Source organism: Nycticebus coucang, chromosome 1, assembly GCF_027406575.1.
Source record: "Nycticebus coucang isolate mNycCou1 chromosome 1, mNycCou1.pri, whole genome shotgun sequence".
NCBI lineage: Eukaryota > Metazoa > Chordata > Mammalia > Primates > Lorisidae > Nycticebus > Nycticebus coucang.
The window spans coordinates 98,366,907-98,393,065 of NC_069780.1; the positions used below are offsets into that span (position 1 = coordinate 98,366,907).

The following is a 26,159-nucleotide window of genomic DNA, read 5'->3' on the forward strand; positions in this document are numbered from 1 at the left end:
GCCACATTCTACCTTAAAGGCTTTTAGCATTTGAAATGTGCTTATTCTGAGGTAAAAGGATAGGAATGGGAAGGACACCGATAAAGCAAAGGTGCAGAGATTGAATGGATCCCCATGACTGCCAGGGGAGAAGTTTCCAAATCTCCTGGAATAAGCCAATGGAGCAACCAAGGAACATAAGACATGCAAGAAGGTGCAGATAGAAAGTAAACACCTGATGGGAAGTAGCACAAGGGAAGTAATCTGGAGGCTGGCGTGGAAGATAAGAAAGGTGACCCAACTAAGGCAGCAAATAGAAAATAAGGTGGTTACTATTTTTTAATTAAGTGGAGGTTCAAGGTGTACGACACAAGGCTACTGAGAATGGGATTCAGAGATGTCCAACTACAGAATGATCAAAAGAGGAACAACAGTTTGGGGCCGAAATGGTGAGAGGTGGGGAAAGCTTATGCGGAGAATGTGAGGAAAGAAACCGATTTAGGAAAAGAAACCGTCCCCAGTGGTCGCAGTATTCTGCCCTGGTAGCTCCAATGAGGAAAGCCGTAGAAATAACCTTGCAGTTCTAAAGACAGACGAAATCTTCCTCCTCTCTTTCCCCCAGCCTTAAACATGGGAGGCACCAGCAATAGGTGCGGCTTTCTTAGAGGGCTGAAACCAAAGTACCATGATTGCACCCATAGACCAAGTAGGAAAACTCAGGCCCCCAAGCACTGATGATACTGGCCTTGCCTGGCCCCACAGACCTCCGGGCGCGGACTCACCCAGGCCCCACGTCCCGGGCCCGCTGCAGCTATGGCAGGTCGCTGCCAGCCCGCGAAGGACTAGGGCAGGTCCGCAGGGGTGTCCCAGAATGCAGGGACCGGTCCCTGTAGACGTAGGCCCACAGGCGGTGCCAGTGGGGTTGACTTCCCTATTCCCACCTCCACTAGCACAGGAAGCACTTTCTGGGCATGAGTGACAGTGATCTACACCAATCGCTGTCTCGGAACTTTTCGCCTCTCCTCAAAACGTAAGGAAGGAGCTTCATTTCCCAAAGGAGAAAGAGTTGGGGGCGGGAGGACAGGGAGCCAATAAGAGAAAGGACGAGGAGTAGGGGGTGGAGCCTCTTCCATTACTGCCTTACTGCTGGTCCCGAGGTTCCCGGGCGCACCACTAGCAGCGGCTTCTGGGTTGGGGTTCGCATCCCCACGCCGGCTGCTGGGCGCTGCCGAGAGCCGGGGCGCCCGGGATTTGGGTCCGTCGGTGCCGCCCCCCGGCCGAGGCGCGGAAGTGGGACGCCCTGGCCTCGGGGCCACTGTCCTCGCTTTCCCTGCATTGTCGCGAACGCAGTCCGCGTCGGCCGGGGCGATGAGTGCCAACGAGGACCAGGAGGTGAGTCCCCAGGCCCAAAGTCGCTTTCCCTGCGCGGGCACGGCGCCCCAGCCCCGAGGGAGGGCGGCTGGGCAGCCAAGACCAGGGTGAGACCTGGTGCCCGGACCACCGGCCTGGCACGTGCTCTTCGCCCCGGGAGCCTCCAGAGTCCCAAGGGGTGCCCCGAGTTGACCTCGCGAGGAGAAGCCGATCATGCGTGAGTCGAGTCTGCCTGTGTCCTCCCTCGTCATGTTTCATTTTTGCAAACTCGGGAGTCTCCCTCCGTTTCCTGGAGAGCAAGGGTGAGCGTCCTTGGCGGACGACCCAGGGGCGCTTGACTTTGCTTCTGACCGGTGTTTGTGTGGCGCCTGTGTACTGAGTTGTGCGGATTTGGAAACGGATCACCTTTAAATTTTAAGGTCTGTTGGCCAGTGGAGAGAGTATTAACTGATAAATTTCTCTGTCGGGCGCGGTGGCTCACTCACGCTGTAATTCTAGCACTCTGGAAGGCTGAGGAGAGTGGAATGCCTGAGCTCACAGGTTCGAGACCAGCCTGAGCATGACCGAGTCCTCGTCTTTAAAAACAGCCGGGCGTTGTGGCGGGCGCCTGTAGTCCCAGCTACTTGGGAGGCTGAGACAAGTGAATCCCTTGAGCCCCAGAGTTTGAGGTTGCTCTTAACTATGAAGCCACGGCACTCTACCGAGGGCAACAAAGTGACACTCTGTTTAAATAGATAAATAAATTTCTCACGGAAGAAGATGACTCTAGTGTCCTTGGTTTCTGCCCATATTGTTTGATGAATTATTTATCCATGTCTTAGTTGTCCAGTGGATACTGAATTCTTTCTGGACACACACGTACCACCTAAATTGTATGGTTTGTGCTCAGATAGCTTCTGTAAGATGACATTTTGACATTACTGAATCACATGTTAGAGTTGGAGGAGATACAAGTCATCTGGGGCGGCGCCTGTGGTTCAGTGGGTAGGGGGCCGGCCCCATATACCAAGGGTGGCGGGGTTCAAACTCGCCTGGGCCAAACTGCAACAAAAAATAGCCGGGCGTTGTGGCGGGCACCTGCAGTCCCAACTACTCGGGAGACTGAGGCTAGAGAATCACCTAAGCCCGAGAGCTGGAGGTTGCTGTGAGCAGTGACGCCACAGCATTCTACCGAGGGCAACAAAGTGAGACTCTGTCTCTAAAAATAAATAAATAAATAAATAAATAAATAAATAACAAGTCATCTGTCTATTGGGGTGCCTTCTCACTTTATGTATATAGATGAGGGAAAGGATCTGCAAGGGTAAAGTGATTTGGTGCGCAGTTGATATGTGATAGAAACAAGAGTGGAACCTAAGCCTCCTTGGATAGTAGGTAAATATTAATAGTTCACAGTTCATTTACAATGTATTCTAAGTGAGTATATTCATGAAAGCCCTTTTACACAATGGATGTAATCAAAACTCAGGATTGGAAGTTAACTTTTTATTTTTTTTGAGACAGAGTCTCACTATGTATCCTGGGTAGAGCGCTGTGGTGTCACAGCTCACAGCAACCTCTAACTCTTGGGCTTAAGCGATTCTCTTGCCTTGGCCTCCCGAGTAGCTGGGACTACAGGTGCCTACCACAATGCCCAGCTATTTTTTTATTGTAATTCTCATTGTTTGGCAGGCCCAGGCTGGATTCAAATCCGCCAGCTCCTGTGTATGTGGCTGGCGCTATAGCTGCTGAGCTACTAGCACTGAGCCGAAAATTAACCTTTAAAGGACAAAAAGTCCAGCAAACTAGTTGATATCTGAAACCATTTTGAAATATTTTTGCCAGGTGAGTATCTAAGCCAAGGCATTGATAGTTCTGTGTCTCAGCAAAGGAAAGAACATAAAGTATAATGTTTGTCCAAGTTTGACACATGGAACCTTTAGGTAGTTGTTAGAAAAACAGATGCCTGCATACCACCCAGGACCTGTTGACTCAAATTTCTGTGGTGGGGCCCAAGAATCACCATTTTAGCAAGAAAATTCCATCTTTTTTATATGACTGTTATTCAGATCTTGTGTGTGTGTGTGTGTGTGTGTGTGTGTGTGTGTGTGGTTGGCAATGCAGCTGAGGCTTTATTTTGGAAAAAGCAATCAAATTGGTTTTTTCTAGGGGGTGTATTTTACAGGGGGTAACCCAGGTGGTAAACTCCCTACAACGATGGGCTGAGGGATGGGGCTGAGCCTCACATGGGTCTCCTGTTCCATGTGCTCCCTGACACGGCTGCCTACCCCCCAGGCTCTGTGGCAGGGGGTAGACTGGAGGGGCCACAGTGGCAGCTCACTTGGGCAGGACATCAGAGAACTCAGACACCAGCTTCCCATCTTGGGTCTCAATCTTCTTCACAACCACATCCCTGGAGCTGGTGTGGCTGAAGGAGCTGGAGCCCCCACCAAAGCCAAAGCCGGTCTGGAAAGAGCTCAGACCATAGCTGAGGCCAGGGCTTGTGAGGCCTCCGTAGGCCGAGCTCAGGCCACCTGAGTAGCCTAGTGTCTTCATGTGGATACTCATGTTCTACATCCCCAACTCCAGCTGGCTCTCCTCGCCCTCCAGCAGGTTGCGGTAGGTGGTAATCTCCAAGTCCAGGGCCAGCTTGACGTTCATCAGATCCTGATATTGTCACGCAGCTGCTGAGCCATGTCCTGCTTGGCCGGATGCAGGGTGGCCTCCAGCTGGGCCAGCTTCCCACACTGCTTGGCATCTGTGATGGAGGCCTCCAGGGAAACCGTATGGCCTTTGAGAGCTTTGATGTCATTCTGGAGCCGGCTGATGTTCCTGTTGCTGCCAGAGATCTCCGTCTTCACGCGCTGCAGGTCATCCCCGTGCTTCCCAGCCTGCGCCTGCAGCTCCTCCTACTTGTTCTGGTACATACTCTCAGCCTCAGCCCGGCTGCGATTGGCGATCTCCTCGTACGGGGCACAGACCTCAGCAATGATGCTGTCCATGTCCAGGGAGCGGCTATTGTCCATGGACAGGACCACAGACGTGTTCGAGATCTGGGACTACAGCTCACAGATCTCCTCTTCATACAGCTGCCTGAGGAAGTTGATTTTGTCAGTCAGCCCTTCTAGGCAGGACTCCAGCTCCACCTTGTTCATGGACACTTCATCCACATCCTTCTTGATGAGGACAAATTCATTCTCCATCTCTGTACGCTTATTGATCCTTATTGATCTCCTCCTCATACTTATTCTTGAAGTCCTCCACCAGCCCCTGCATGTTGCCAAGCTCTGCCTCCAGCTTCAGCTTCTCCAGCTATTGCCAAAGGTTGTTGATGTAGCTTTCACATAAGCTGTCCATGTTGCTGCGAGCCATCTGCTGCTGCTGCAGGAGGTTCCACTTGGTCTCCAGCAGCTTGTTCTGCTGCTCCAGGAAGCGCACCTTGTTGATGAAGGAGGCAAACTTCTTATCGAGGGTCTCAATCTCCTCCTTCTCCTGGGTGCGCATGGCCTGAATGTTGGGGTCTGCCTCCAGGTTGAGTGGGCTCAGCAGGCTCTGGTTCACTGTGACGGCTGTGATGCCCCCCATACCTCCAGCCCTGGCATAGCTTCCACCCAGACCCAGGCTGGTGCCCGGGCCACTCCGGAAGCTGCTGCTGCCCACCCAAGAGAAGCTCGAGGAGTTGATGTGGGCACCGGGCCCACTGCTGTATGAGCGGCTGCTGAAGGCCCATGGGGCAGAGGTGGACACCTTGTAGGACTTCTGGGTAACCCTGATGGACATGGTAAAGCCTGGAGTAGAGGCAGGTGGGCCAAACCAGAGATTCGAGAAGGAATGAAAATCTGCTTCTAGTTGGCAGGACCTTCAGATCTTTTAAGACAGTTTCCTGGCTCTGTGCTTGTAGCACAGTGGTTATGGCACCAGCCACTTACGCCGAAGTTGGCGGGTTCAAACCCAACCTGGGCCAGCTAAAACAATGACAACTGCAACAAAAAATAGCTGGGCATTGTGGTGGGCACCTGTAGTCCCAACTAGTTGGGAGGCTGAGGCAAGACAATCGCTTAAGCCCACTAACTGGAGGTTGCTGTGAGCTGTGACGCCACGGTACTCTACCAAGGGCAACATAGTGGGACTCTGTCTCAAAAAAGAAAAAAGACAGTTTCCCTTCTGGTTTTTCAGAACTCTTCTCAGATGAAATGGTTCCTTTTAGCTTTTCCTCATATGTCCATCCATCTTAGTTCCTTTGCTATCCTGAAATTATTATGTGTCTGTGGACAGTCTAAGTTTATGTATGTCCTGTTTCAAAATCACAGCATCACATTGTTTTCTACAGTAGATCTACTGTCAACTAAAACCCTTTAAGGCTCGGCGCCTGTGGCTCAAGCAGCTAAGGCGCCAGCCACATACACCTGAACTGGCAGGTTTGAATCCAGCCTGGGCCTGCCTAACAATGACGGCTGCAAGCAAAAAATAGCCGGGTGTGTGGTGGGCACCTATAGTCCCAGCTTCTTGAGAGGTGGAGGCAGGAGAATTGCTTGAGCCCAGAAGTTGGAGGTTGCTGTGAGCTGTGATGCTACAGCACCCTATCCAGGGTGACAGCTTGAGGGTTTGTCTCCAATAAATAAATAAATAAATAAAACCCTTTAAGTATTTTTTTTTTTTTTTTTTTTGTAGAGACAGAGTCTCACTGTACTGCCCTCGGGTAGAGTGCCATGGTGTCACATGGCTCACAGCAACCTCTAACTCTTGGGCTTACGTGATTCTCTTGCCTCAGCCTCCCAAGTAGCTGGGACTACAGGCGCCCGCCACAATGCCCAGCTATTTTTTTGTTGCAGTTTGGCCAGGGCTGGGTTTGAACCCGCCACCCTCGGCATATGGGACCAGTGCCCTACTCACTGAGCCACAGGCGCCGCCCACCCTTTAAGTATTTTATACAAAGCAATTTGTCTTCAATCCTGTACTTGTATATTTAGGTATACAAGTGCAAGTTCTATTTGTCCTGGTAAATTTCATCATTAGCTTGTTTTTTCAAAGACATTTTGGATATTTATTCTTGCGCCAGCATTATTCACTATCCTATCCAGTTATCATCCACAAATTTAATAAACTTCTCCTTTTATTTTTCTTCCTGTTCAAGTTATGAATGAAATCATGGGAAAGGGGCTGGGCACAGTGGCTCTCGCCTGTAATTCTAGCACTTTGGGAGGCCTAGGTGGGAGGATTGCCTGAAGTTAAGAGTTTGAGACCAGCCTGAGCAAGAATGAGACTCTGTCTCTACAAAAAATTAGCCAGGCATGGTGGTGCATGCCTGTAGTCTCAGCTACTTGGGAGGCTGTGGCAGGATTGCTTGAGCCCAGGATTTTGAGGTTGCTGTGAGCTATGATCATACTACTGCACTCATCTCTGCACTCTAGCCTGGGTAACAGAGGTAGATCCTCTTTTTTTTTTTTTTTTTTGTAGAGACAGAGTCTCACTGTACTGCCCTCGGTAGAGTGCCATGGCATCACACGCGGCTCACAGCATCCTCCAGCTCTTGGGCCTATGTGATTCTCCTGCCTCAGCCTCCCGAGCAGCTGGGACTACAGCCACCCGCCACAACTCCCGACTATTTTTTTTGTTGTTGTTGTTGCAGTTTGGCCGGGGCTGGGCTTGAACCCGACACCCTCGGTATATGGGGCCAGCGCCCTACTCACTGAGCCACAGGCGCCGCCCAAGGTAGATCCTCTTTAAAAAAAAAAAAAGAGGGCGTCAGCGCCTGTGGCTCAAGTGGCTAAGGCACCAGCCACATACACCTGAGCTGGCAGGTTGGAATCCAGCCCTGGCCCACCAGACAACAATGACAGCCGCAACCAAAAAATAGCCGGGCGTTGTGGCAGGCGCCTGTAATCCCAGCTACTTGGGAGGTGGAGGCAAGAGAATCGCTTGAGCCCAGGAGTTGGAGGTTGCTGTAAGCTGTGATGCCACAGCATTCTACCCAGGGCGACAGCTTGAGGCTCTGTCTCAAAAAAAAAAAAAAAAAAGAGAGAAAGAGAAGAGAAAAAAATAGGGAAAGGGTTAACAGAAGGAGTTGTACTACATTTTGAGTAGAGGTGTTTGTTACAGTCTAATCTTAGTTATTCTTGAATCAAGTTAGAATCCCTGTATTTTTTTCCATAAAGGTAGCAAAAGGAAACTGTGGAGACTTGCTGAAATCTAGATAGCCTGTGTTTTGTGCCTTTCTTTCCTAATGTACCAGTCAAGTTAATTTTGTTTTTTGTATGCTTCTACATCTTAGGGACTGCTTCTTACTTACCCAGGTAATACACCATTTCTTTAATAATCTATTCTAAAATTTTGCCGATGCAGATTAAGCTCATCATCATTAGTTTGTAGATTTCATGATATGGATCTTTTTTTTTTTTTTAGTTTATTTATTTTGTGTGTGTGTGTGTTTTTGGCCGGGGCTAGGTTTGAACCCACCACCTCCGGCATATGGGACCGGCGCCCTACTCCTTGAGCCACAGGCACTGCCCATGATATGGATCTTTTTGAAAACTAAAATGCCTGACCAAAGGCAGTCTCTCTCTACTTCTTTGTCAGAGATTATAGTGATTGAATTTCTCTTTTGCAATACCAGTATGCCAAGAAATATTAACAGGCAAGGATTATTGGTTATATTTTCCTTTGTAGTCCTTTTTTTCATCTTCACTATATCCTTGTCAGCCTTTTTCCCTAGAGTTGCTTTAAACTGAATCTTAATTTTCTTTCTTGTTAGGGAGGAGAAAATAATATGATCTTCTTGACAGGATTGTTTAGATAATTAAATGAAATAATGATGCTGTGAACTAGGCTGATACCACGGCACTCTCCAAAGGCGGCAAAGTGAGATTCTGTCTCAAAATAAATAAATGAGATGATGAAATGTAAAATGTTTAGCGTTGCCTGGCATATAGTTTTAAAATAAGTATTAGTAGTAGTATTATGATGGTTGGCCCATGCACACGTGTTATAAGCATTTAAAGCCGTGGAAATTAGCCAGATTTTACATAGTTAAGTGAAGCGTATGAGAAAGTAAAAACTCTCTATTTGTAATTCACTTATACTGCCAAATGAAACTTATTTATTATTTTCTTTCAGATGGAGCTGGAAGCATTACGTTCTATTTATGAAGGAGATGAAAGTTTCCGAGAATTAAGTCCAGTTTCTTTTCAATATAGGGTAAGACACTGGAATAGGAGCACTTACTATGCTAGAAAAGATTACAGGTTGCTACAAATGCTTATTTTGTTTTTACTTGTTTAAATTTATTGTGTTTTTGTATTTTCTGAATAATTTGGATGGAAACAACACCCTGTCATCAATCATTTTTAACATTTAACTCTGTCTTTTTTAAAATGAAGATAAGACCAATGCGGTAGCTCACACCTATAATCCTAGCACTCTGGGAGGCCAAGGCAGGTGGGTTACCAGAGCTCAGAAGTTCAAGACCAGCCTGAGCAAGAGGGAGATGCCATCTCTAAAAATAGCTGGGCGTTGTGGCAGGCTCCTATAGTCCCAGCTATCCGGGAGGCTAAGGCCAGATGCTCCCTTGAGCACAAGAGTTTGAGGTTGCTGTGAGTTATGACGCCACGACATTCTGCCAAGGGTGACAAAGTGAGACTCTGTCTCAAAAAAAAAAACCATGAAACCTCCTCCTCCTTCTCCTCCCTCCTCCTTTCTTCTTCTTCTTTTACTTTTTCCTGTGGAAACATGCTTCCACCTCCAGGGGCAGATCGCTTTCCAGACATACTTAAGAATTCCACATCTTCCTCCTCTTCATCTTCTGACCCTGCATCTTCTTCCACAGCTACTAAGTGCTGCCCACTAATATGCACAGGCCCTGAACCGCACTTCAACAGTAAGATTACAGGTGCTGTTTATTTCAAAGACCCCAAGAGAAACCGTTGGCTGTACAGACATTTTAAAAGTTGCCAGTGTTAAAAAAAAAAAAAAAAAGTTGCCAGTGTTACTTTAATTGGACTGCCTTCATAATTCATTGCCTCTGCTTCAACAATGTGCAACTCATCCTTTGCACCAGCCCCTAAACTGACCATTCTTAAAGATAATTGGTGCTCATTTTCATCATTATCCACCTTAAAGTGATAATCTTTGTCGGCCTTTAGTTCACAACTGAAAAGATAGTTCTGAGGCCTCAAGAGGCTCATGTCCATGTCCATCAAATCTTCAATGAGGTGGTGGCACGTACATGGGTGGACGAGAAGGCGGACGGAGATAAACAACTACTCCAAGAAACGCCATGCAGGACGGAATCATACCAGGGAAGGAACTAAATTCTTCACAGTCACTTCCTTTGGATACTCCTCCCTGCTCAGTTCTTCTCAATTCCCTTTCAAGCTTTGCAGTCCTCGCACCATCTCCATGTGTATAATAACCAGTGGATTTCTTTTTAACTCTTTTTTTTTTTAATTGTTGGGGATTCATTGAGGGTACAATAAACCAGGTTACACTGATTGCATTTGTTAAGTAAAGTCCCTCTTACAATCGTGTCTTGCCCCCAAAAGGTGTGGCACACACCAAGGCCCCACCCCCTCCCTCCTTCTCTTTCTCTGCTCTTCCAATAACCAGTGGATTTTTAATGGCCCAAAGTTAACAATAAAGTCCTAGACCCTTCTGTTTGAATCCTGCTGCTTTCAGATATTCCCTGCTACTGCCGCTCTCACTAGCAATAAGGAGATGGACAATTTCCCAATATTTTGCTAACTATCTCTGTTAACCACAGCAGCTATTTATTGAGCACAGGATACAGAATTCTCTGGACATGTAGGTGTGCTCAATGATGGACACTCTAATGTGACCCATAGGAATGATTTAAGAGCAGTGAGGCATGAGATTAGGGAACAGAGCATTCACAGTCACAGGGCCTGGGGTAGAGTTCTGCCTATATCCTAATCCTTAGTCCTTGAATAGAGTATAGTTTAGTGGCTCCGCAAATGACTTCTCTGGTTTATTTCTTCCTTTAGCTTCCTCCTTACACTGCACCATGAGTCCTGCAACAGCACTGGTTGGCTCTCATACTGTTATCTTGTTTAAAAAGGTTTCTCCACAGGTTCCTCTTGTCCATGTAGTGAGGACTCAGTTCCTCAGTCCTTCTGTTTGTTTCTAACTGTCCTCCACACTTTACAAGATCCCAACATCCCTTAGACATGATGGATTGTTGAACTTTCCCCTGCATTTTATTTATATACTATGCCTTTGGGCACATTGTTTGCTCTTTCTCTCACCTCTCATTCATTATCATGCTGCTGCTTCAAGGTAGGTATTTGGGCCATGTCTCCTATCTCTGTTCCGACTTTGAAGCAGAATTAAGCATTCCTAGCTCGGCACCCATAGCTCAGTGTTTACGGCACCAGCCATATACACTGTGGCTTGTGGGTCCAAACCCAGCCCTGGGCCCACTGAGCCACAGGCGCTGCCCCTAGTGAGTCATCTCAATGTCTGTAATTGAAAATTGGAACGTGGGGCGGTGCCTGTGGCTCAGTGTGTAAGGCGCTGGCCACATGTACCAAGGGTGGTGGGTTCAAGCTCGGCCCTGGCCAAACTGCTGCAAAAAAATAGCCGGGTGTTGTGGCGGGTGCTCTGGAGGCTGAGGTTGCTGTGAGCTGTGATGTCACAGCACTCTACCGAGGGCAATAAAGTGAGACTGTTTCTAAAAGAAAAGAAAATAGGAATGTGGTGTCTCTGTCTTTGTAAGGTTAGTACCTAGCACAGTGTGAGGCATATGACAGTTTGTTCCTAATTGCCCTATGTGAGGGACTTTGCATAAAGCAAGTAACATTTATCACTTCTTTTTTTTTTTTTTTTTTTTTTTTGTAGAGACAGAGTCTCACTTTATGGCCCTCGGTAGAGTGCCGTGGCCTCACACAGCTCACAGCAACCTCCAACTCCTGGGCTTAAGCGATTCTCTTGCCTCAGCCTCCCGAGTAGCTGGGACTACAGGCGGCCGCCACAACGCCCGGCTATTTTTTGGTTGCAGTTTGGCCGGGCCGGGTTTGAACCCGCCACCCTCGGTATATGGGGCCGGCGCCCTACCGACTGAGCCACAGGCGCCACCCCCATTTATCACTTCTTAATTGCCTCTGTATTTAAAACACAAGCAAAAGCCACTTGTATCCAGTATTCAGGTAAGAAGCTTATGCAGGTAGAGCAACAGATCCCTAAGTTTATTTGACAGGATTTCTGAGCCTTCCCTTGTATTGGTAAGTGTGTGATTGGGGGTGAAGCAATGGGGACAAAAAGTTGGTGGTCGGGAAATAAAGGTGTCTTTTGTATTTACCTGGATGGAACACATTCCTCTTAGTAAATTATCACAGGAATGTAAGTGAAAGTATCCAGTGTACTCAATACTAATATGAAACTAATAGAAAGGGCGGCGCCTGTGGCTCAAGGAGTAGGTCCCATATGCCGGAGGTGGCGGGTTCAAACCTAGCCCCGGCCAAAAACTGCAAAAAAAAAAAGAAAGAAACTAATAGAAAAACAACTACATGCTATGCAGGTGTTGTGGCAGGCACCTGGAGTCCCAGCTACTGGGGAGGCTGAGACAAGAGAATCACCTAAGCCCAGGAGGTGGAGGTTGCTGTGAGCTGTGTGACAACATGGCACTCTGCCCAGGGCAATAAAGTGAGACTCTGTCTCTACAAAAAAAAAAAAAAAAAAACCAACTACATGCCCACAGGAGAGAAAAACACAAATATATTCAAGTCGGGGGAGTAAAGGAAGAGGAGGATTGGTAACCTCTCACCTGATGGGCACCAGAGCGTTAGAATTTTACAGGCGTGAGCCACCTTGCCTGGCCTCTAATCTGAATTTTAAAAAAAAGAAAGGTGAATGAAGTAATAGTGTGGGGTGAAATTTTTTTAAACCTTGTTGCTGCTTAAAAGTTAATATTTTTTAAAGTAGTACATATACTGGGCGGCGCCTGTGGCTCAGTCGGTAAGGCGCCGGCCCCATATGCCAAGGGTGGCGGGTTCAAACCCAGCCCTGGCCAAACTGCAACAAAAAAAATAGCCGGGCGTTGTGGCAGGCACCTGTAGTCCCAGCTGCTCGGGAGGCTGAGGCAAGAGAATCGCGTAAGCCCAAGAGTTAGAGGTTGCTGTGAGCCGTGGCCACGGCACTCTACCCGAGGGCGGTACAGTGAGACTCTGTCTCTACAAAAAAAAAATAAAAAATAAAAAAAAAAAATAGTAGTACATATACTAAAAAAAATGCAGACAAGGTTAGCATAACCCAGAGCCAGGATGAGATCATGGGACAAGTTAAGATTCGGTCTGTTTATACTCCCCATGCCCCCTGCTCAGTCCTAGCCTGTAGCCCTGAACTTTTCAAAGTATTTTCTTTCTTCCTTTGTTTTTTTTTTTTGAGACAGAGTCTCACTGTGTCACCCTCGATAGAGTGCTGTGATGTCACAGCTCACAGCAACTCAAACTCTTGGGCTTAAGTTATTCTCTTGCTTCAGCCTCCCAAGTAGCTGGGACTACAGGCACCTGCCACAGTGCTCACCTGTTTTTGTTGCAGTTATCATTGTTTAGCTAGCTTGGGCTGGTTTCGAAGCCTCTAGCCTTGGTATATATGACTGGTGCCATAACCACTGTGCTACAGGCGCTGAACCAAAGTATTTTATTTCTGTTCTGAGCATGAATATTGGAGAGAATTTATCCTTTTGTACATCATAATTTACTTCTCTTTTTATCATCTTTTACATGCCTAAGATTTCCCCTTTTCTCCAGATAGGTGAAAATGGTGATCCCAAAGCCTTCTTAATAGAGATTTCCTGGACAGAAACATATCCCCAAACACCTCCAATTATATCTATGAATGCTTTTTTTAACAACACCATGTGAGTAGTGTTTGGTTTTCATTGTTTTTTCATTTTACTCTCTATTTTACTTTTCTCTTAGCAACATATTTGTTGTGCATTGTAGATCATCAGCTGTAAAGCAGAGTATATTAGCCAAGTTACAGGAAGCAGTGGAAGTCAACCTTGGAACAGCAATGACCTACACATTGTTTGAATATGCCAAGGACAATAAAGAGCAGTTCATGGAGAATCACCATCCTGTTACTTTTGCAGTGAGTATGTGATTATTTTTTGCAAAATTCTTTTGTTGTTTTGGGTTGCTCACCTAGTAATTAATTTTACTAGTTAATATTTTCTCAAAATTGTAAAGATACTTTGTGTTAGATTTCAAATAAGAATTATATCCTGTTATTGTAGCACTCTGGGAGGCTGGGGCGGGTGGATTGCTTGAGCTCAAGACTTCAAGACCAGCCCGAGCAAGAGCAAGATCCCATCACTACTAAATAGAAAAAACTAGTTGGGCATGATGGCAGATAACTGTAGTCCTAGCTACTTGGGAGGCTGACGCAGGGGGATCATTTGAGCCCAAGACATTGAGGTTGCTTTGAGCTCTGATGACACGGCACTGTATCCAGGGCAACTGAGTGAGACACTCTCAAAAAAAAAGTTTTAGTCATCAAAAACCCTCTTTAAAACAAACCCAAATGTTTTAAAAATATTCTTCAAAAAACCAGGATTTTCTAGGTAAATCCATGTGATTTTTCTAAAGACATGTTTAAAATCTCCAAATCATAGCAAGTTAACTGGATTATAAAATGACCTTGGAACCTCAGATCTTCAATATAATGCAGGTAATCACATCTCCCTCTCAGGGTTTTGATTACAGTATTTGCACTAATATATGTCATTCGACATGAACTTTTAGAATAGTGGTTCTCAACCTGTGGGTCGTGACCCACAGGAACTGTATTAAAGAGTTGAGGCATTAGGAAGGTTGAGAACCACTGGTTTAGAAGAATAAAACCAGTAATGTGTGGGGCGGCAACGGTGGCTCAGTGCATAGGGCACTGGCCCTATATACCGAGGATGGCGGGTTCAAACCCGGCCCCAGCCAAAATGCAACAAAAAAATAGCCAGGCATTGTGGTGGGCACCTGTAGTTCCAGCTACTCAGAAGGCTGAGGCAAGAGAATTGCCTAAGCCCAAGAGTTGGAGGTTGCTGTGAGCTGTGTGACACCACAGCACTCTACTGAGGGCAATAAAGTGAGACTCTGTCTCTTAAAAAAAAAAAAGGGCTCGGCACCTGTGGCTCAAGCGGCTAAGGTGCCAGGCACATACACATGAGCTGGCGGGTTCGAATCCAACCCGGGCCCACCAAAACAACAATGACGGCTGCAACCAAAAAATAGCCGGGCGTTGTGGCAGGCACCTGTAGTCCCAACTACTTAGGAGGTCGAGGCAGGAGAATCGCTTGAGCCCAGGAGTTGGTGGTTGCTGTGAGCTGTGATGCTACAGCACTCTACCCAGGGCGACAACTTGAGGTTCTGTCTCAAAAAAAAAAAACCCAAAAACCAGTGATGTGTTAAGGGCACCTGATTTAATAAATGAGTAATATATAGGATGCTTTTATTTCATTTCATAAGTCTAAAAATCATCAATGCATTTGAGGATGTAGCTATAGTTAGTGTTATTATTTAATAAATTTTAAGGCGCTGGGCCAGGTGGCTCACACCAGTATCCTAGCACACTGGGAGGCTGAGGCAGGTGGATTACTTGAGCTCACAGGTTCAAGACCAGAATGGGCAAAAGTGAGACCTTGTCTCTACTAAAAATAGAAAAACTTAGGCAAGAGGATCACTTGAGCCCAAGTTGGATGTTGCTGTTAGCTATGATGCCACAGCACTCTACCCAGGGCTTGAGAATCTGTCTCAAAAAAAACAGTTTTAAGGCATGAGTCTAAGAATTATTTTTATTTTTAGACAACAACAAGCAGTACAATCTCAGTTGAAACTCCTAATACAAACTCGTCAAGTAAGAAAAAAGACAAAAAAGAACAACTTTCAAAAGCCCAGAAACGTAAGCTGGCAGATAAAACAGGTTTGTGAGTTTTTTTTTCTTTTACAACCCAGATAAATGGATTGCTTTTTAGTGTGATATGGGTGCTTAATAATATATTTAGATTTAGAAGATTAATTTTCCCTTCTTGTAATATTTGGATCAGAGGCCTCTCGATCACAGATACACATTGAAAATACTATTTCATCATCAGAGATAATGATTGAAAAGAAAAACTGAGTAGCAAGGTAACTATAAATGAGTCTTGCAGTTGAGGTACATTAGTATGCAAATAGTATATAAAAATATGAGTCCAATGTGTGTCCTCTGACATGTTTGGGACTTTTCTATTTGTTGACCTCTATGATGGGTACGTATTATTAACAATTGTTTGAAATATAACTTTCATTTGGAATGAAGTCTGTTATACCAGTAGGCCTTAGCACAGTAAATAATGTTTTTGTTTGTACTTAACTTATTTATACAAGCACAATACAATTTAAGAATAGGGGGATGGGCTTGGCGCCTATGGCTCAAGTGGCTAAGGTGCCAGCCACATACACCTGAGCTGGCGGGTTCAAATCCACCCTGGGCCCGCCAAACAACGACAGCTGCAAACAAAAAATAGCCAGACGTTGTGGTGGGTGCCTATAGTCCCATCTACTTGGAAGGAGGAGGCAGGAAAATTGCTTGAGCCCAGGAGTTGGAGGTTGCTGTGAGCTGTGATACCACGGCAATCTACCCAGGGTGACAGCTTGAGGCTCTGTCTCAAAAAAAAGAATAGAATTCCATTTGTCATAAACCAGAGTCCTTTCAAAGAAGATTATAAACTTCAGATGAACAATAATATTTGATCCCTTTTCTTTATTTAATCTGACATTTGCAAATTGATAGCATTCAGTAAACTTTTTCACAGTTAGGGAAAATGAGGACATTATCCATGTATGGACATGCACTTGTACACTTATGTATGTATATGATACTGGTACAAGCATACAAACTGCCCTTTATTGAGAAGAACTGACCCTTTTATTTTGAGGAAGGGATTTAAAATGTTCTTTGTTTTGGATGGTGCCTGTGGCTCAGTGGGTAGGGCGCTGGCCCCATATACCAAGGGTGGCGGGTTCAAACCTGGCCCTGGCCAAACTGCAACAAAAAAAAATAGCCAGGCATTGTGGCAGGTGCCTGCAGTCCCAGCTACTCAGGAGGCTCAGGCAAGAGAATCGCCTAACCCCAAGAGCTGGAGGTTGCTGTGAGCTGTAACGCCACGGCACTCTACCGAGGGTGACAAAATGAAACTCTGTCTCTAAAAAAAAATAAAAATAAAGTAATAAAATGTTTTTTCTTTTATAAAGGGATGGTAGATTTTTTGGTGGTTCGTGTTTTGTTGAATGTATGTCTGTGGCACAATAAAAACATAGCAACCCATATTGGTCCCCAAATTACATTTTTGAAATTATAACAGTTTGTGAAATAAAAAAAAATCTAGGAATCCATTATACCTAATGTCAGAGGAGCATTATTGTATGGTCTATTCTGTTTTGGTTGATCTCTTTGTTTGGTTTTTGGAATGTTGTAACATGTCTATTAGTCACCTATTGCTTTCATACATAATGACCTATGATCATTCCCTTTCATTAATGCATATTCCCCTACCTCCATCTTTGATGAGGCCCACATAAAGTCATTACCTTCCTATAATAACAGCATAGGAGTTTGTAACTTGGTACTTTCATTCTAAAGAAAACTTCAATGAGATGGTTATGACACTGATAATAAGTTTTTGGTTAACCAAAATTGGTGATCTGCCACTGTACCCCTCATAACCAGTGACCAGTGGGATATGATTCTTATAGGCATTAAAGAAAAAGAAACAGAGTAGCACCTGTGGCTCAGTGGGTAGGATGCCAGCCCCATATACCGAAGGTGGCGGGTTTGAACCCGGCCCCAGCCAAACTGCAACAAAAAATAGCCAGGCACTGTGGCAGGCGCCTGTGGTCCCAGCTACTCAGGAGGCTAAGGCAAGAGAATCGCCTAAGCCCAGGAGTTGGAGGTTGCTGTGAGCTGTGATATCACAGCACTCTACCGAAGGTGACAAAGTGAGACTCTGTCTCTAAGAAAATAAAAAAAGAACAGGCTGGGTGCAGTGGCTCACGCCTGTAATCCTAGCAATCTGGGAGGCTAATGCGGGAGGATCCCTTGAGCTTAGAAGTTAGAGACTAGCCTGAGCAAGAGCAAGATGCCATCTCTACTAAAAATAGAAAAACTAGCCAGGCATGGTGGTGGGTGTCTGTAGTCCCAGCTACTGGGGAGGCTGAGGCAAGGGGACCACTTGAGCCCAAGAGTTTGAGATTGCTGTGAGCTACTGGGCCCTGGCACTCTACCCAGGGTGGACAGATTCTGTTTCCCTTGGTGTAAAATTCATATACTTGGTTGGAGTGCAAATGTTGAAAGTTTTATAAAATGAAACCTAAATGGCATATATTGCTAGGCGCATTGGCTCACACCTGCAATCTTAGCACTCTGGAAGGCCAAGGCGGGTATATTGTTTGAGCTCAGGAGTTTGAGACCAGCCTGAACAAGAGTAAGACCCCCTTCTATCTAAAAAATAGCTGGGGGCTAGACGCAGTGGCTCATGCCTGTAATCCTAACACTCTGGGAGGTCAAGACAAGTGGATTGCCTGAGCTCACGGGTTTGAGATCAGCTTGAGCAAGAGTGAGACCCTGTCTCTAAAAATAGCCAGGCTTTGTGCTGGGTACCTTTAGTGCCAGCTACTTGGGAGGCTGAGGCAAGAGAATCACTTGAGCCCATGAGTTTGAGGTTGCTGTAAGCTATGATGCCATGGCACTCTACCAAGTGTGACAAAGTGAGACTCTGTCTCAAAAAATAAATAAATAAAAATATTTTTTTTTTAGCCAAAACAACAATGTTTATTTTGACACTTGGGTGCAAGCAGGTCTAAGATCTAAAGGATGTCAGGGGTGGTAATAAAAATAAAATTTTAAAAAAGCTGGGCGTTGGCTCGGCGTTTGTGGCTCAAGTGGCTAAGGTGCCAGCCACATACACCTGAACTGGCGTGTTCTAATTCAGCCCAGGCCCACCAAACAACAATGATGGCTGCAACCAAAAAATAGCCGGACGTTGTGACGGGCGCCTATAGTCCCTGCTACTTGAGAGGTGGAGGCAGGAAAATCGCTGAGCCCAGGAGTTGGAGGTTGCTGTGAGCTTTGATGCCAAGGCACTCTACCCAGGGCGATAGCTTGAGGCTCTGTCTCAAAAAAAAGCTGGGCCTTGTGGCAGATACCTGGAGTCCCAGCTACTTGGGAAGCTGAGGCAAGAGGATCACTTGAACCCAGGAGTTTGTGGTTGCTGTGAACTATGACACCACAGTACTCTACCCACAGTGTCAAAGTGAGACTCTGTCTCAAATAAATAAATAAATACATAAATGGCCCATATTTAGTGTAAAGGGAATCAAGCCACTTTAAACTGAAAAAATTTTAGATAATTCCTTTATGAAACTATTACTTAAATTTGAATATTCTATGAAAAGAATGAAAGCACTTTGTAAACTCTGAATTCTTATATATATCCTTATGAGATTGTTTTCTAGCACTTCCAACAGATTAAAGCCATTTTGAAAGAATGTTAGATTAGGGCGGTGCCTGTGGCTCAGCAGGTAGGGCGCCGGTCCCATATGCCAGAGGTGGCGGGTTCAAACCCAGCCCTGGCCAAAAAAAAGAAAGAATGTTAGATTAAATAATATTTCAGGGTGGGCTTGGATCATGCCTGTAACCCTAGCACTCAGGGAGGATGATGTGGGTGGATCACCTGAGCTCAGGAGTTCAAAACCAGCCTGAGCAGGAGCAGGACCCCATCTCTACTAAAAATCGAAAAAATAGCCAGGCATGTTGCAGAAACCTATAGTCCCAGCTACTTGGGAGTCTGAGGCAAAAGGATGGTTTGAGCCCAGGAGTATGAGGTTGCCATGAGCTATAGCGATTCCACAGCACTCTACTCAGGGTGACAGAGTGAGACTCAGTCTCAAAAGAAAAAAAATTGTAAATATAAAAAGTGAGTATACCTAAAATACTTTGCAGATGTTCCCAGGTTAGCATGGTGCTTTCAGTTTTCAAGGAAATGGAATATAATCTGTTTTTCCAATTTATTAATATGTGATTGAAATGTTTAATTTATTTGGCATATATAATATATAAAATCACATTTATTAGAATCAAAATTTTAAACTAGCTGGTCTTAGAAATAAAATTATCATTTTTTATCCTCTAGATCACAAAGGTGAACTTCCTCGGGGTTGGAACTGGGTTGATGTTGTCAAGGTATGTAATGTTTATATTCTAGCCTTTCAAATTACTGTGATTAGTACCATCAAATAATGACGTTATATTTTCTGCTTCCCCCCACACTCAAACTTTGGAATTACCTGGGATGTCTCTTTCCTCGTTTACATTCAGCATGTAAGTATTTTAAAAATAGCCTTCACATTCTCCTCTTAGGTTTTCTTCTTTCTTTTTAAATAATGAAAAGTCTGGGCAGTGCCTGTGGCTCAAAGGAATAGGGTGCCGGCACAATATGCCCAAGATGGCGAGTTCAAGCCCAGCCCCGGCCAAAAACTGCAAAGAAAAAATAAGAAAAAGAAAAATCTGCAAAAGTTATGATGACAGTATAGCATGACTCTTTATGTAAGTATATCTCAAGAATGCAAGTGGTTAACTATGGCTCTAAATTATTAATAATACAGAAACTGGAGAAAACCAGACATAGGAAAGAATGCTTTAATTTCTTAAATTTTTTTGTGTATGGCTCAGCGCCTGTGGCTCAAGTGGTTGAGGCACCAACCATATTACACCTAGGTTGGTGGGTTCAAATCCAGTCCAGGCCCACCAAAAAATAGCTGGGCATTGTGGCGGGTGCCTGTAGTCTCAGCTACTTGGGAGGCGGAGGCAGGAGAATTGCTTGAGCCTAGGAGTTGGTGGTTGCTGTGAGCTGTGATGCCATGCACTCTACCCAGGGCAACAGCTTGAGGCTCTGTCTCAAAAAAAAAAAGATTTTGTGTGTTGTGTTGTTTTATCTTGTTTTAGGACAGATCCTAAATGTAGTTGTTCATCCTTGCCACAAAAGATTTTTCATTTTGATTTGAAACTGTTTCGTTGGCCAGGTGCGGTGATTCACACCTATAATCCCAGCACTCTGGGAGGCTGAAGCAAGTGAATTGCCTGAGCTCAAAAGTCAGAGACCAGTTTGAGCAAGAGCAGGACCCCATCTCTACTAAAAATTGAAAAACTAGCTGGACATGGTGGCGAGTGCCTACAGTCCCAGCTACTCAGAAAGCTGAGGCAGGAGGATGGCTTGAGCCTAGGTTGCTGTTAGCTATGCGCCATTGCACTCTACCCAGGGCACACCCATAAAAATAAAAGAAAGCGGGGGCGGCGCCTGTGGCTCAGTGAGTAGGGCACTGGCCCCATATGCCGAAGGTGGCGGGTTCAAACCCAGCCCCAGCCAAACTGCAACAACAACAACAAAAACAATAGCCGGGCGTTGTGGCGGGCGCATGTGGTCCCAGCTACTTGGGAGGCTGAGGCAAGAGAATCGCTTAGGCCCAGGAGTTGGAGGTTGCTGTGAGCTGTGTGAGGCCATGGCACTCTACCGAGGGCCATAAAGTGAGACTCTGTCTCTACAAAAAAAAAATAAATAAAAGAAAGCTTTTATTTTACTTTTTTTTTTTATAGACAGAATCTCACTTTATCGCCCTCGGTAGAGTGCTGTGGCATCACAGCTCACAGCAACCTCCAACTCCTGGGCCTAGGCGATTCTCTTGCCCCAGCCTCCCAAGTAACTGGGACCATGGGTGCCCACCACAATGCCCAGCTATTTTCTTTGTTGTAGTTGTGATTGTTATTTGGCAGGCCCAGGCTGGATTCGAACCCAGCCCAAATTGGCTTTGAATATATTGTATGTGGCTGGCGCTCTAGCTGCTGAGCTATAGGCGTCAAGCCTATTTTACATTTTGAATTTTTCTGCCTACTTCTGTCAGATTTTTCTTGTATTTACTGTAGTTTCAAATACGAAGGCTATCCAGAAAGTATCCAGCCATTATTAATACTCCTCCTCCCCATTACATGGCTGGAAACTTTCTGGACAGCTCTCATATTAAACTGATACTTAATAGAGTAAATTTTCTTTGGACTTCATGAAATAAGTTTTGTATGCCTATTAGTGCCACAACTGCTGTGAGAAGTATTTAGTGTGATCCAGGGGTAGTTAAAGATTAGGAATTACATGGGGACTCACAAATACAGGTAGTTTACAAGCAAAGTTTTCTGAAAGAGAATGTGTGTTTGTACATTCTTATGTTTTCCAGAATTTTCTAAGGTAGTAGGTTTAGAGTCTACCCTGTTTCCCCGAAAATAAAACAGTGTCTTATTTTAAGGTGTGCTCTCAAAGATGCACTAGGTCTTATTTACAGGGGACGTCTTATCTTTCCTGTAAGTAGGTCTTATTTTTTGAGGATGTCTTATTTTCGGGGAAACAGGGTAGTACTCTACTCTTGCGAGCTGTCTTCCATTACACCTGCTTTACTATAGAAGCAGATTTGTGAAATCCAACTGTCTTCTTTTTGTGAGTGTGATTTATTTATTTTTTAATTAAATCATAGCTGTGTACATTAATGTAATCATGGGGTGCAATGTGCTGATTTTATATACGATTTAAAATTTTTTTTTTTTGCTTTGTAGAGACAGAGTCTCACTTTATGGCCCTTGGTAGAATGCCGTGGCCTCACACAGCTCACAGCAACCTCCAACTCCTGGGCTTAAGCGATTCTCTTGCCTCAGCCTCCCAAGTAGCTGGGACTACAGGCGCCCGCCACAAGGCCTGGCTATTTTTTGGTTGCAGTTTGGCTGGGGCCGGGCCTGAACCCGCCACCCTCGATATATGGGGCCGGCGCCCTACCGACTGAGCCACAGGCGCCGCCCTACAATTTGAAATATTTTTATCAAACTGGTTAATGTAGCCTTCACAGCATTTTCTTAGTTATTGGGTTAAGACATTTATATTCTACACTTAATAAATTTTACAGGTGCCCTTGTAAGATGCACAGTAGGTGTGGTCCCACCAATTACCCTCCCTCCACCCATCCTGCCCTCCTCCCTTCCCTAATGCAACTGTCTTCTACTGAACTAGATAATAAAAAGATCTGTAAAAAATGTAAAATCAGCTCCACTCTTCTCATTGTTTTCGAAAAGTTATTTTTGACCTGGGCGTGGTGGCTCACACCCACAATCCTAACATTCTGGGAGGCTGAGGTGGGTGGATTGCCTGAGCTCACGAGTTCGAGACCAGCTTGAGCAAGAGCAAGACCTTGTCTCTAAAAATAGCTGCACGTTGTGGCAGGCACCGGTAGTCCAGCTACTGGGGAGGCTGAGGCAATTGAATCTTCTGAGCCCAAGAGTTTGAGGTTGCTGTGAGCTATGACGCTACAGCACTCCACTGAGAGTGACAAAGTGAGACTCTAAAATAAAAAAGTTATTTTTCCTTAAAAAATACTATTGAATTATCATATAATGGATTTATTGCTATTTTTACATAAATTAAGTTTCTTAGTTTTATTTCTAATATACTGTGGGAGGTAGATAGGCTAGCATCTCTTCGGATTACCCTGCCTCCATCCAGGGCAAAACGAGCAGATGTCATCCCCGGGGCTCTTCTAGACTCCCTAAGGAGAAAGGAGGACAGAGGCACCTAGACAGGGCAAAGTTGCTAAAACTATCCCTGCAGGGAGGTAAAGCCTTTAAACCATTAGATTGGGAAACCTGGCTTGCTTGCCCTATAGGAATGAAACTTCTTTCCCCTCTCCCTTTTTTTTTTGGCCGGGGCTGGGTTTGAACCCACCACCTCCGGCATATGGGACTGGCGCCCTACCCGCTGAGCCACAGGCACCGCCCCCCCTCTCCCTTTTTTTTTCTTTCTTTTTTTTTGGCCGGGTCTGGATTTGAACCTGCCACCTCCGGCATGTGGAGCTGGCGCCCTACTCCGTTGAGCCAGTATGTTATTGTACGGAGATTGTTGACAACTCACTACCAATTACTACCGATGACCCAGAGATTCTTCTAATTTAGGATTAATTAGAAGAATTCTTGGGATTCTTCTAATCCTATTAGAATTTTGGCAGCTTTGTAATTTGCCTATAGGGTTTGTGTTAGAGATCATGATGTTTCTGAGAAGTGAGAAAGTCAGTACTATGTCTCAGTCTCCCACAGTGTGGTGTGGCGTGTGGGTTAATGTACACCTTCCTCCAGGCTTCCAGACCTTATGCATTAAGTTAGTCATTATTTTCCCCAGTGTTACCCCCAGGGAGTCACCTATTAACTCCAACCCAGGCTGGGGCCTGTAGCAAATCCTGACATTATAGTAGTTATAACACACATTAAAAAAGCTAAAAGTTTGTAGAGTCCTCAGGTTTTAAAAGTATGAAGAGGTCTTTAAGACAAAATGCTGAAAACTCTTTGTAGTTTCTGGTTCCCACATTCTCTGGAATTTATAGGGTTGTTGAGGGCTGTAGAGCTTTCCCAGTGGCTGGGCGCTCTTATGATAAGAATTGCCTTTGTATTGTTTGAGACCCTTATCCACACCCCACCACCGAATTTGCCAACTCCTGCCAAAATTTTTTTTTTAAGAGAGAGTCTTCCTTTGTCACCCTCGGCAGAGTGCTGTGCCATCACAGCTCACAGCAACCTCCAGCTTTTGGGCTTAGGTGATTCTCTTGCCTCAGCTGTGACCATAAGCGCCCACCACAATGCCTGGCTATTTTTTGTTGCAGTTTGTCCGGGGTCGGGTTTGAACCCAGCACCCTACCAGTGTATGGGGCCGACGCCCTATTCACTGAGCCACAGGTGCTGCCCCTGCCAAAAATGTTTTGTTGTTGTTGTTGTTGTTGTTGTTGAGACAGAGTCCCACCCTATGCCCTGAGCAGAGTGCAGTGGGCGTGGTAGCTCACCGCAACTTCAGACTCGGGCTGCGGGCACCCCGCTGCCTCAGCCTCAGCCTCGGGAAGCCGCTGGGATTACAGGCGCTCGCCGTGCAACCGGCTGGGTTTTTTCAGTTTTTTGTTTTTTTTTTTTGTAGAGACAGAGTCTCACTTTTATGGCCCTGGGTAGAGTGCTGTGGCCTTACGCAGCTCACAGCAACCTCCAACTCCTGGGCTTAAGTGATTCTCCTGCCTCAGCCTCCCGAGTAGCTGGGACTACAGGCGCCTGCCACAACGCCCGGCTATTTTTTGGTTGCAGTTCAGCCGGGGCCGGGTTTGAACCCGCCACCCTCGGTATATGGGGCCGGTGCCTTACTGACTGAGCCACAGGCGCCGCCCGGTTTTTTCAGTTTTTTAGGACTCGCTCAGACGAGTCTCGAACTCCTGAGCTCAAGCAATTCTCCCTTCTCAGCCTCCCACAGTGCTGGGATTACAGGCGTGAGCCACCGCGCCCAGCCAAAAATTTTTTTTTTTTTTTTTGTAGAGACAGAGACTCACTGTACTGCTCTCGGGTAGAGTGCCGTGGCGTCACACGTCTCACAGCAACCTCTAACTCTTGGGCTTACGCGATTCTCTTGCCTCAGCCTCCCGAGCAGCTGGGACTACAGGCGCCCGCCACAACGCCCGGCTATTTTTTTGTTGCAGTTTGGCCGGGGCTGGGTTTGAACCCGCCACCCTCGGCATATGGGGCCGGCGCCCTGCTCACTGAGCCACAGGCGCCGCCCCCCCAATTTTTTTTTTTTTTTTTTTGAGGCAGAACCTCTAGCTGTTGCCCTGGGTAGAGTGCTGTGGCATCACAGCTCACAGCAACCTCCAACTCCTGGGCTTGACAGGCGCCGGCCACATTACCCACCTGGCTATTTTTTTTTATTTTTATTTTTTTTTTGGTTGTAGTTGTCATTGTTGTCTGGCATACCTGGGCTGGATTCCAACCCACCAGCTCTGGTATGTGTGGCTGCGCCTCAGCCTCTTGAGCTACAGGCACCAAGCAATATAGTATATATTATGTTAAATTCTTTTTACCACAATTAAAAAATTTCTTTAAGTTGGGTGGGTCTGTGGCTCAGTGGGTAGGGCACCAGCCCCATATACTGAGGGTGGCGGGTTCAAACTTGGCCCCAGCCAAACTGCAACAAAAAATAGCCAGGCATTGTGGTAATAGTAACCTTCTATTTGTATATTCTCAGTTCCAGTTTATCTCTTCAAAAGCTTCAAGGCTTTTTCCCCCTTGTTCTGTTGAGGTTTTATTTTTCTTGAGTTTATATTTTTAAACCCATTTGAAGTAGCTGGCCCTAAATGCGACAAGTAGCTACATGTAATAAAAGCTATACCTAAGGGCGGCGCCTGTGGCTCAGTGAGTAGGGCGCCGGCTCCATATACCGAGGGTGGCGGGTTCAAACCCAGCCCCGGCCAAACTGCAACAAAAAATAGCCAGGTGTTGTGGCGGCCGCCTGTAGTCCCAGTGCTCGGAAGGCTGAGGCAAGAGAATCAAGTAAGCCCAGGAGCTGGAGGTTGCTGTGAGCCGTGTGACGCCATGGCACTCTACCGAGGGCAGTAAAAAGTGAGACTCTGTCTCTACAAAAAAAAAAGCTATAGATAAGTAGTTTATACTTGATCCTTGTTGCTGATTGTTTATTTAATTTTGATTCTGAGTGGAAATAACTCAAATATGATCACTTAAACCTGTTGAATATTTCTTTTCTCTTTTTTTTTTTAGTTAAGCAAAACTGGCTCTAAAGATGATGAATAGTGCTTGGAATCTGAGACAAGGAAAGAAGATCCTTTACAAAGTGAACTGGGTTCACAATCTTTCATTACTATTTTATGGTATCAAGGTGGCTTTTATAAAACAATTTTTTGTATGTTTCCTACATTTAAAATGTTGTAAGCTGAAAGTTC

The 26,159-nt window shown here is 45.6% G+C and overlaps 2 protein-coding genes and 1 pseudogene across 4 annotated transcripts in view; 1 reads left to right on the forward strand and 2 right to left on the reverse strand.

Annotated features, from left to right (window-relative positions):
* The window catches only part of TRAPPC11 (trafficking protein particle complex subunit 11), a 58,470-nt gene extending 57,570 nt beyond the window's left edge, over positions 1-900 (reverse strand). Inside the window, exon 1 of one of the 2 annotated variants that reach the window (XM_053584852.1) lies at positions 762-900. The gene's annotated coding sequence lies outside the window, so the exon portion shown is untranslated. Of the gene's footprint in view, positions 1-743 lie in introns of both variants that reach the window. The other variant, XM_053584861.1, reaches the window with a different exon arrangement.
* A 187-nt stretch (positions 901-1,087) lies between these two features.
* On the forward strand, positions 1,088-26,159 carry RWDD4 (RWD domain containing 4). Of its 2 annotated transcripts, XM_053584884.1 has the most exons (8): positions 1,091-1,371; positions 8,443-8,523; positions 13,089-13,198; positions 13,284-13,431; positions 15,138-15,255; positions 19,505-19,554; positions 19,732-19,917; positions 25,978-26,159. In XM_053584884.1, the coding sequence occupies exons 1-7, from the start codon at positions 1,348-1,350 to the stop codon at positions 19,753-19,755; spliced, it is 555 nt and encodes a 184-aa protein (XP_053440859.1). In that variant the 5' UTR covers positions 1,091-1,347; the 3' UTR covers positions 19,756-19,917; positions 25,978-26,159. The 2 variants fall into 2 exon arrangements, with proteins under 2 accessions (XP_053440865.1, XP_053440859.1); XM_053584890.1 differs by lacking the exons at positions 19,732-19,917; positions 25,978-26,159 and adding an exon at positions 21,976-22,065 and having other exon boundaries at positions 1,088-1,371; positions 19,505-19,563.
* On the reverse strand, positions 3,667-5,424 carry LOC128581722 (keratin, type II cytoskeletal 8-like; annotated as a pseudogene).

Excerpts from the sequence above, each read along its gene's own strand:
- RWDD4 (XM_053584890.1), top strand. The coding sequence starts at position 1,348 with ATGAGTGCCAACGAGGACCAGGAG. Across the intron at positions 8,524-13,088 it reads CAGTTTCTTTTCAATATAGG|ATAGGTGAAAATGGTGATCC; the intron begins GTAAGACACTGG and ends CCTTTTCTCCAG. Across the intron at positions 13,432-15,137 it reads ACCATCCTGTTACTTTTGCA|ACAACAACAAGCAGTACAAT; the intron begins GTGAGTATGTGA and ends TTTTATTTTTAG.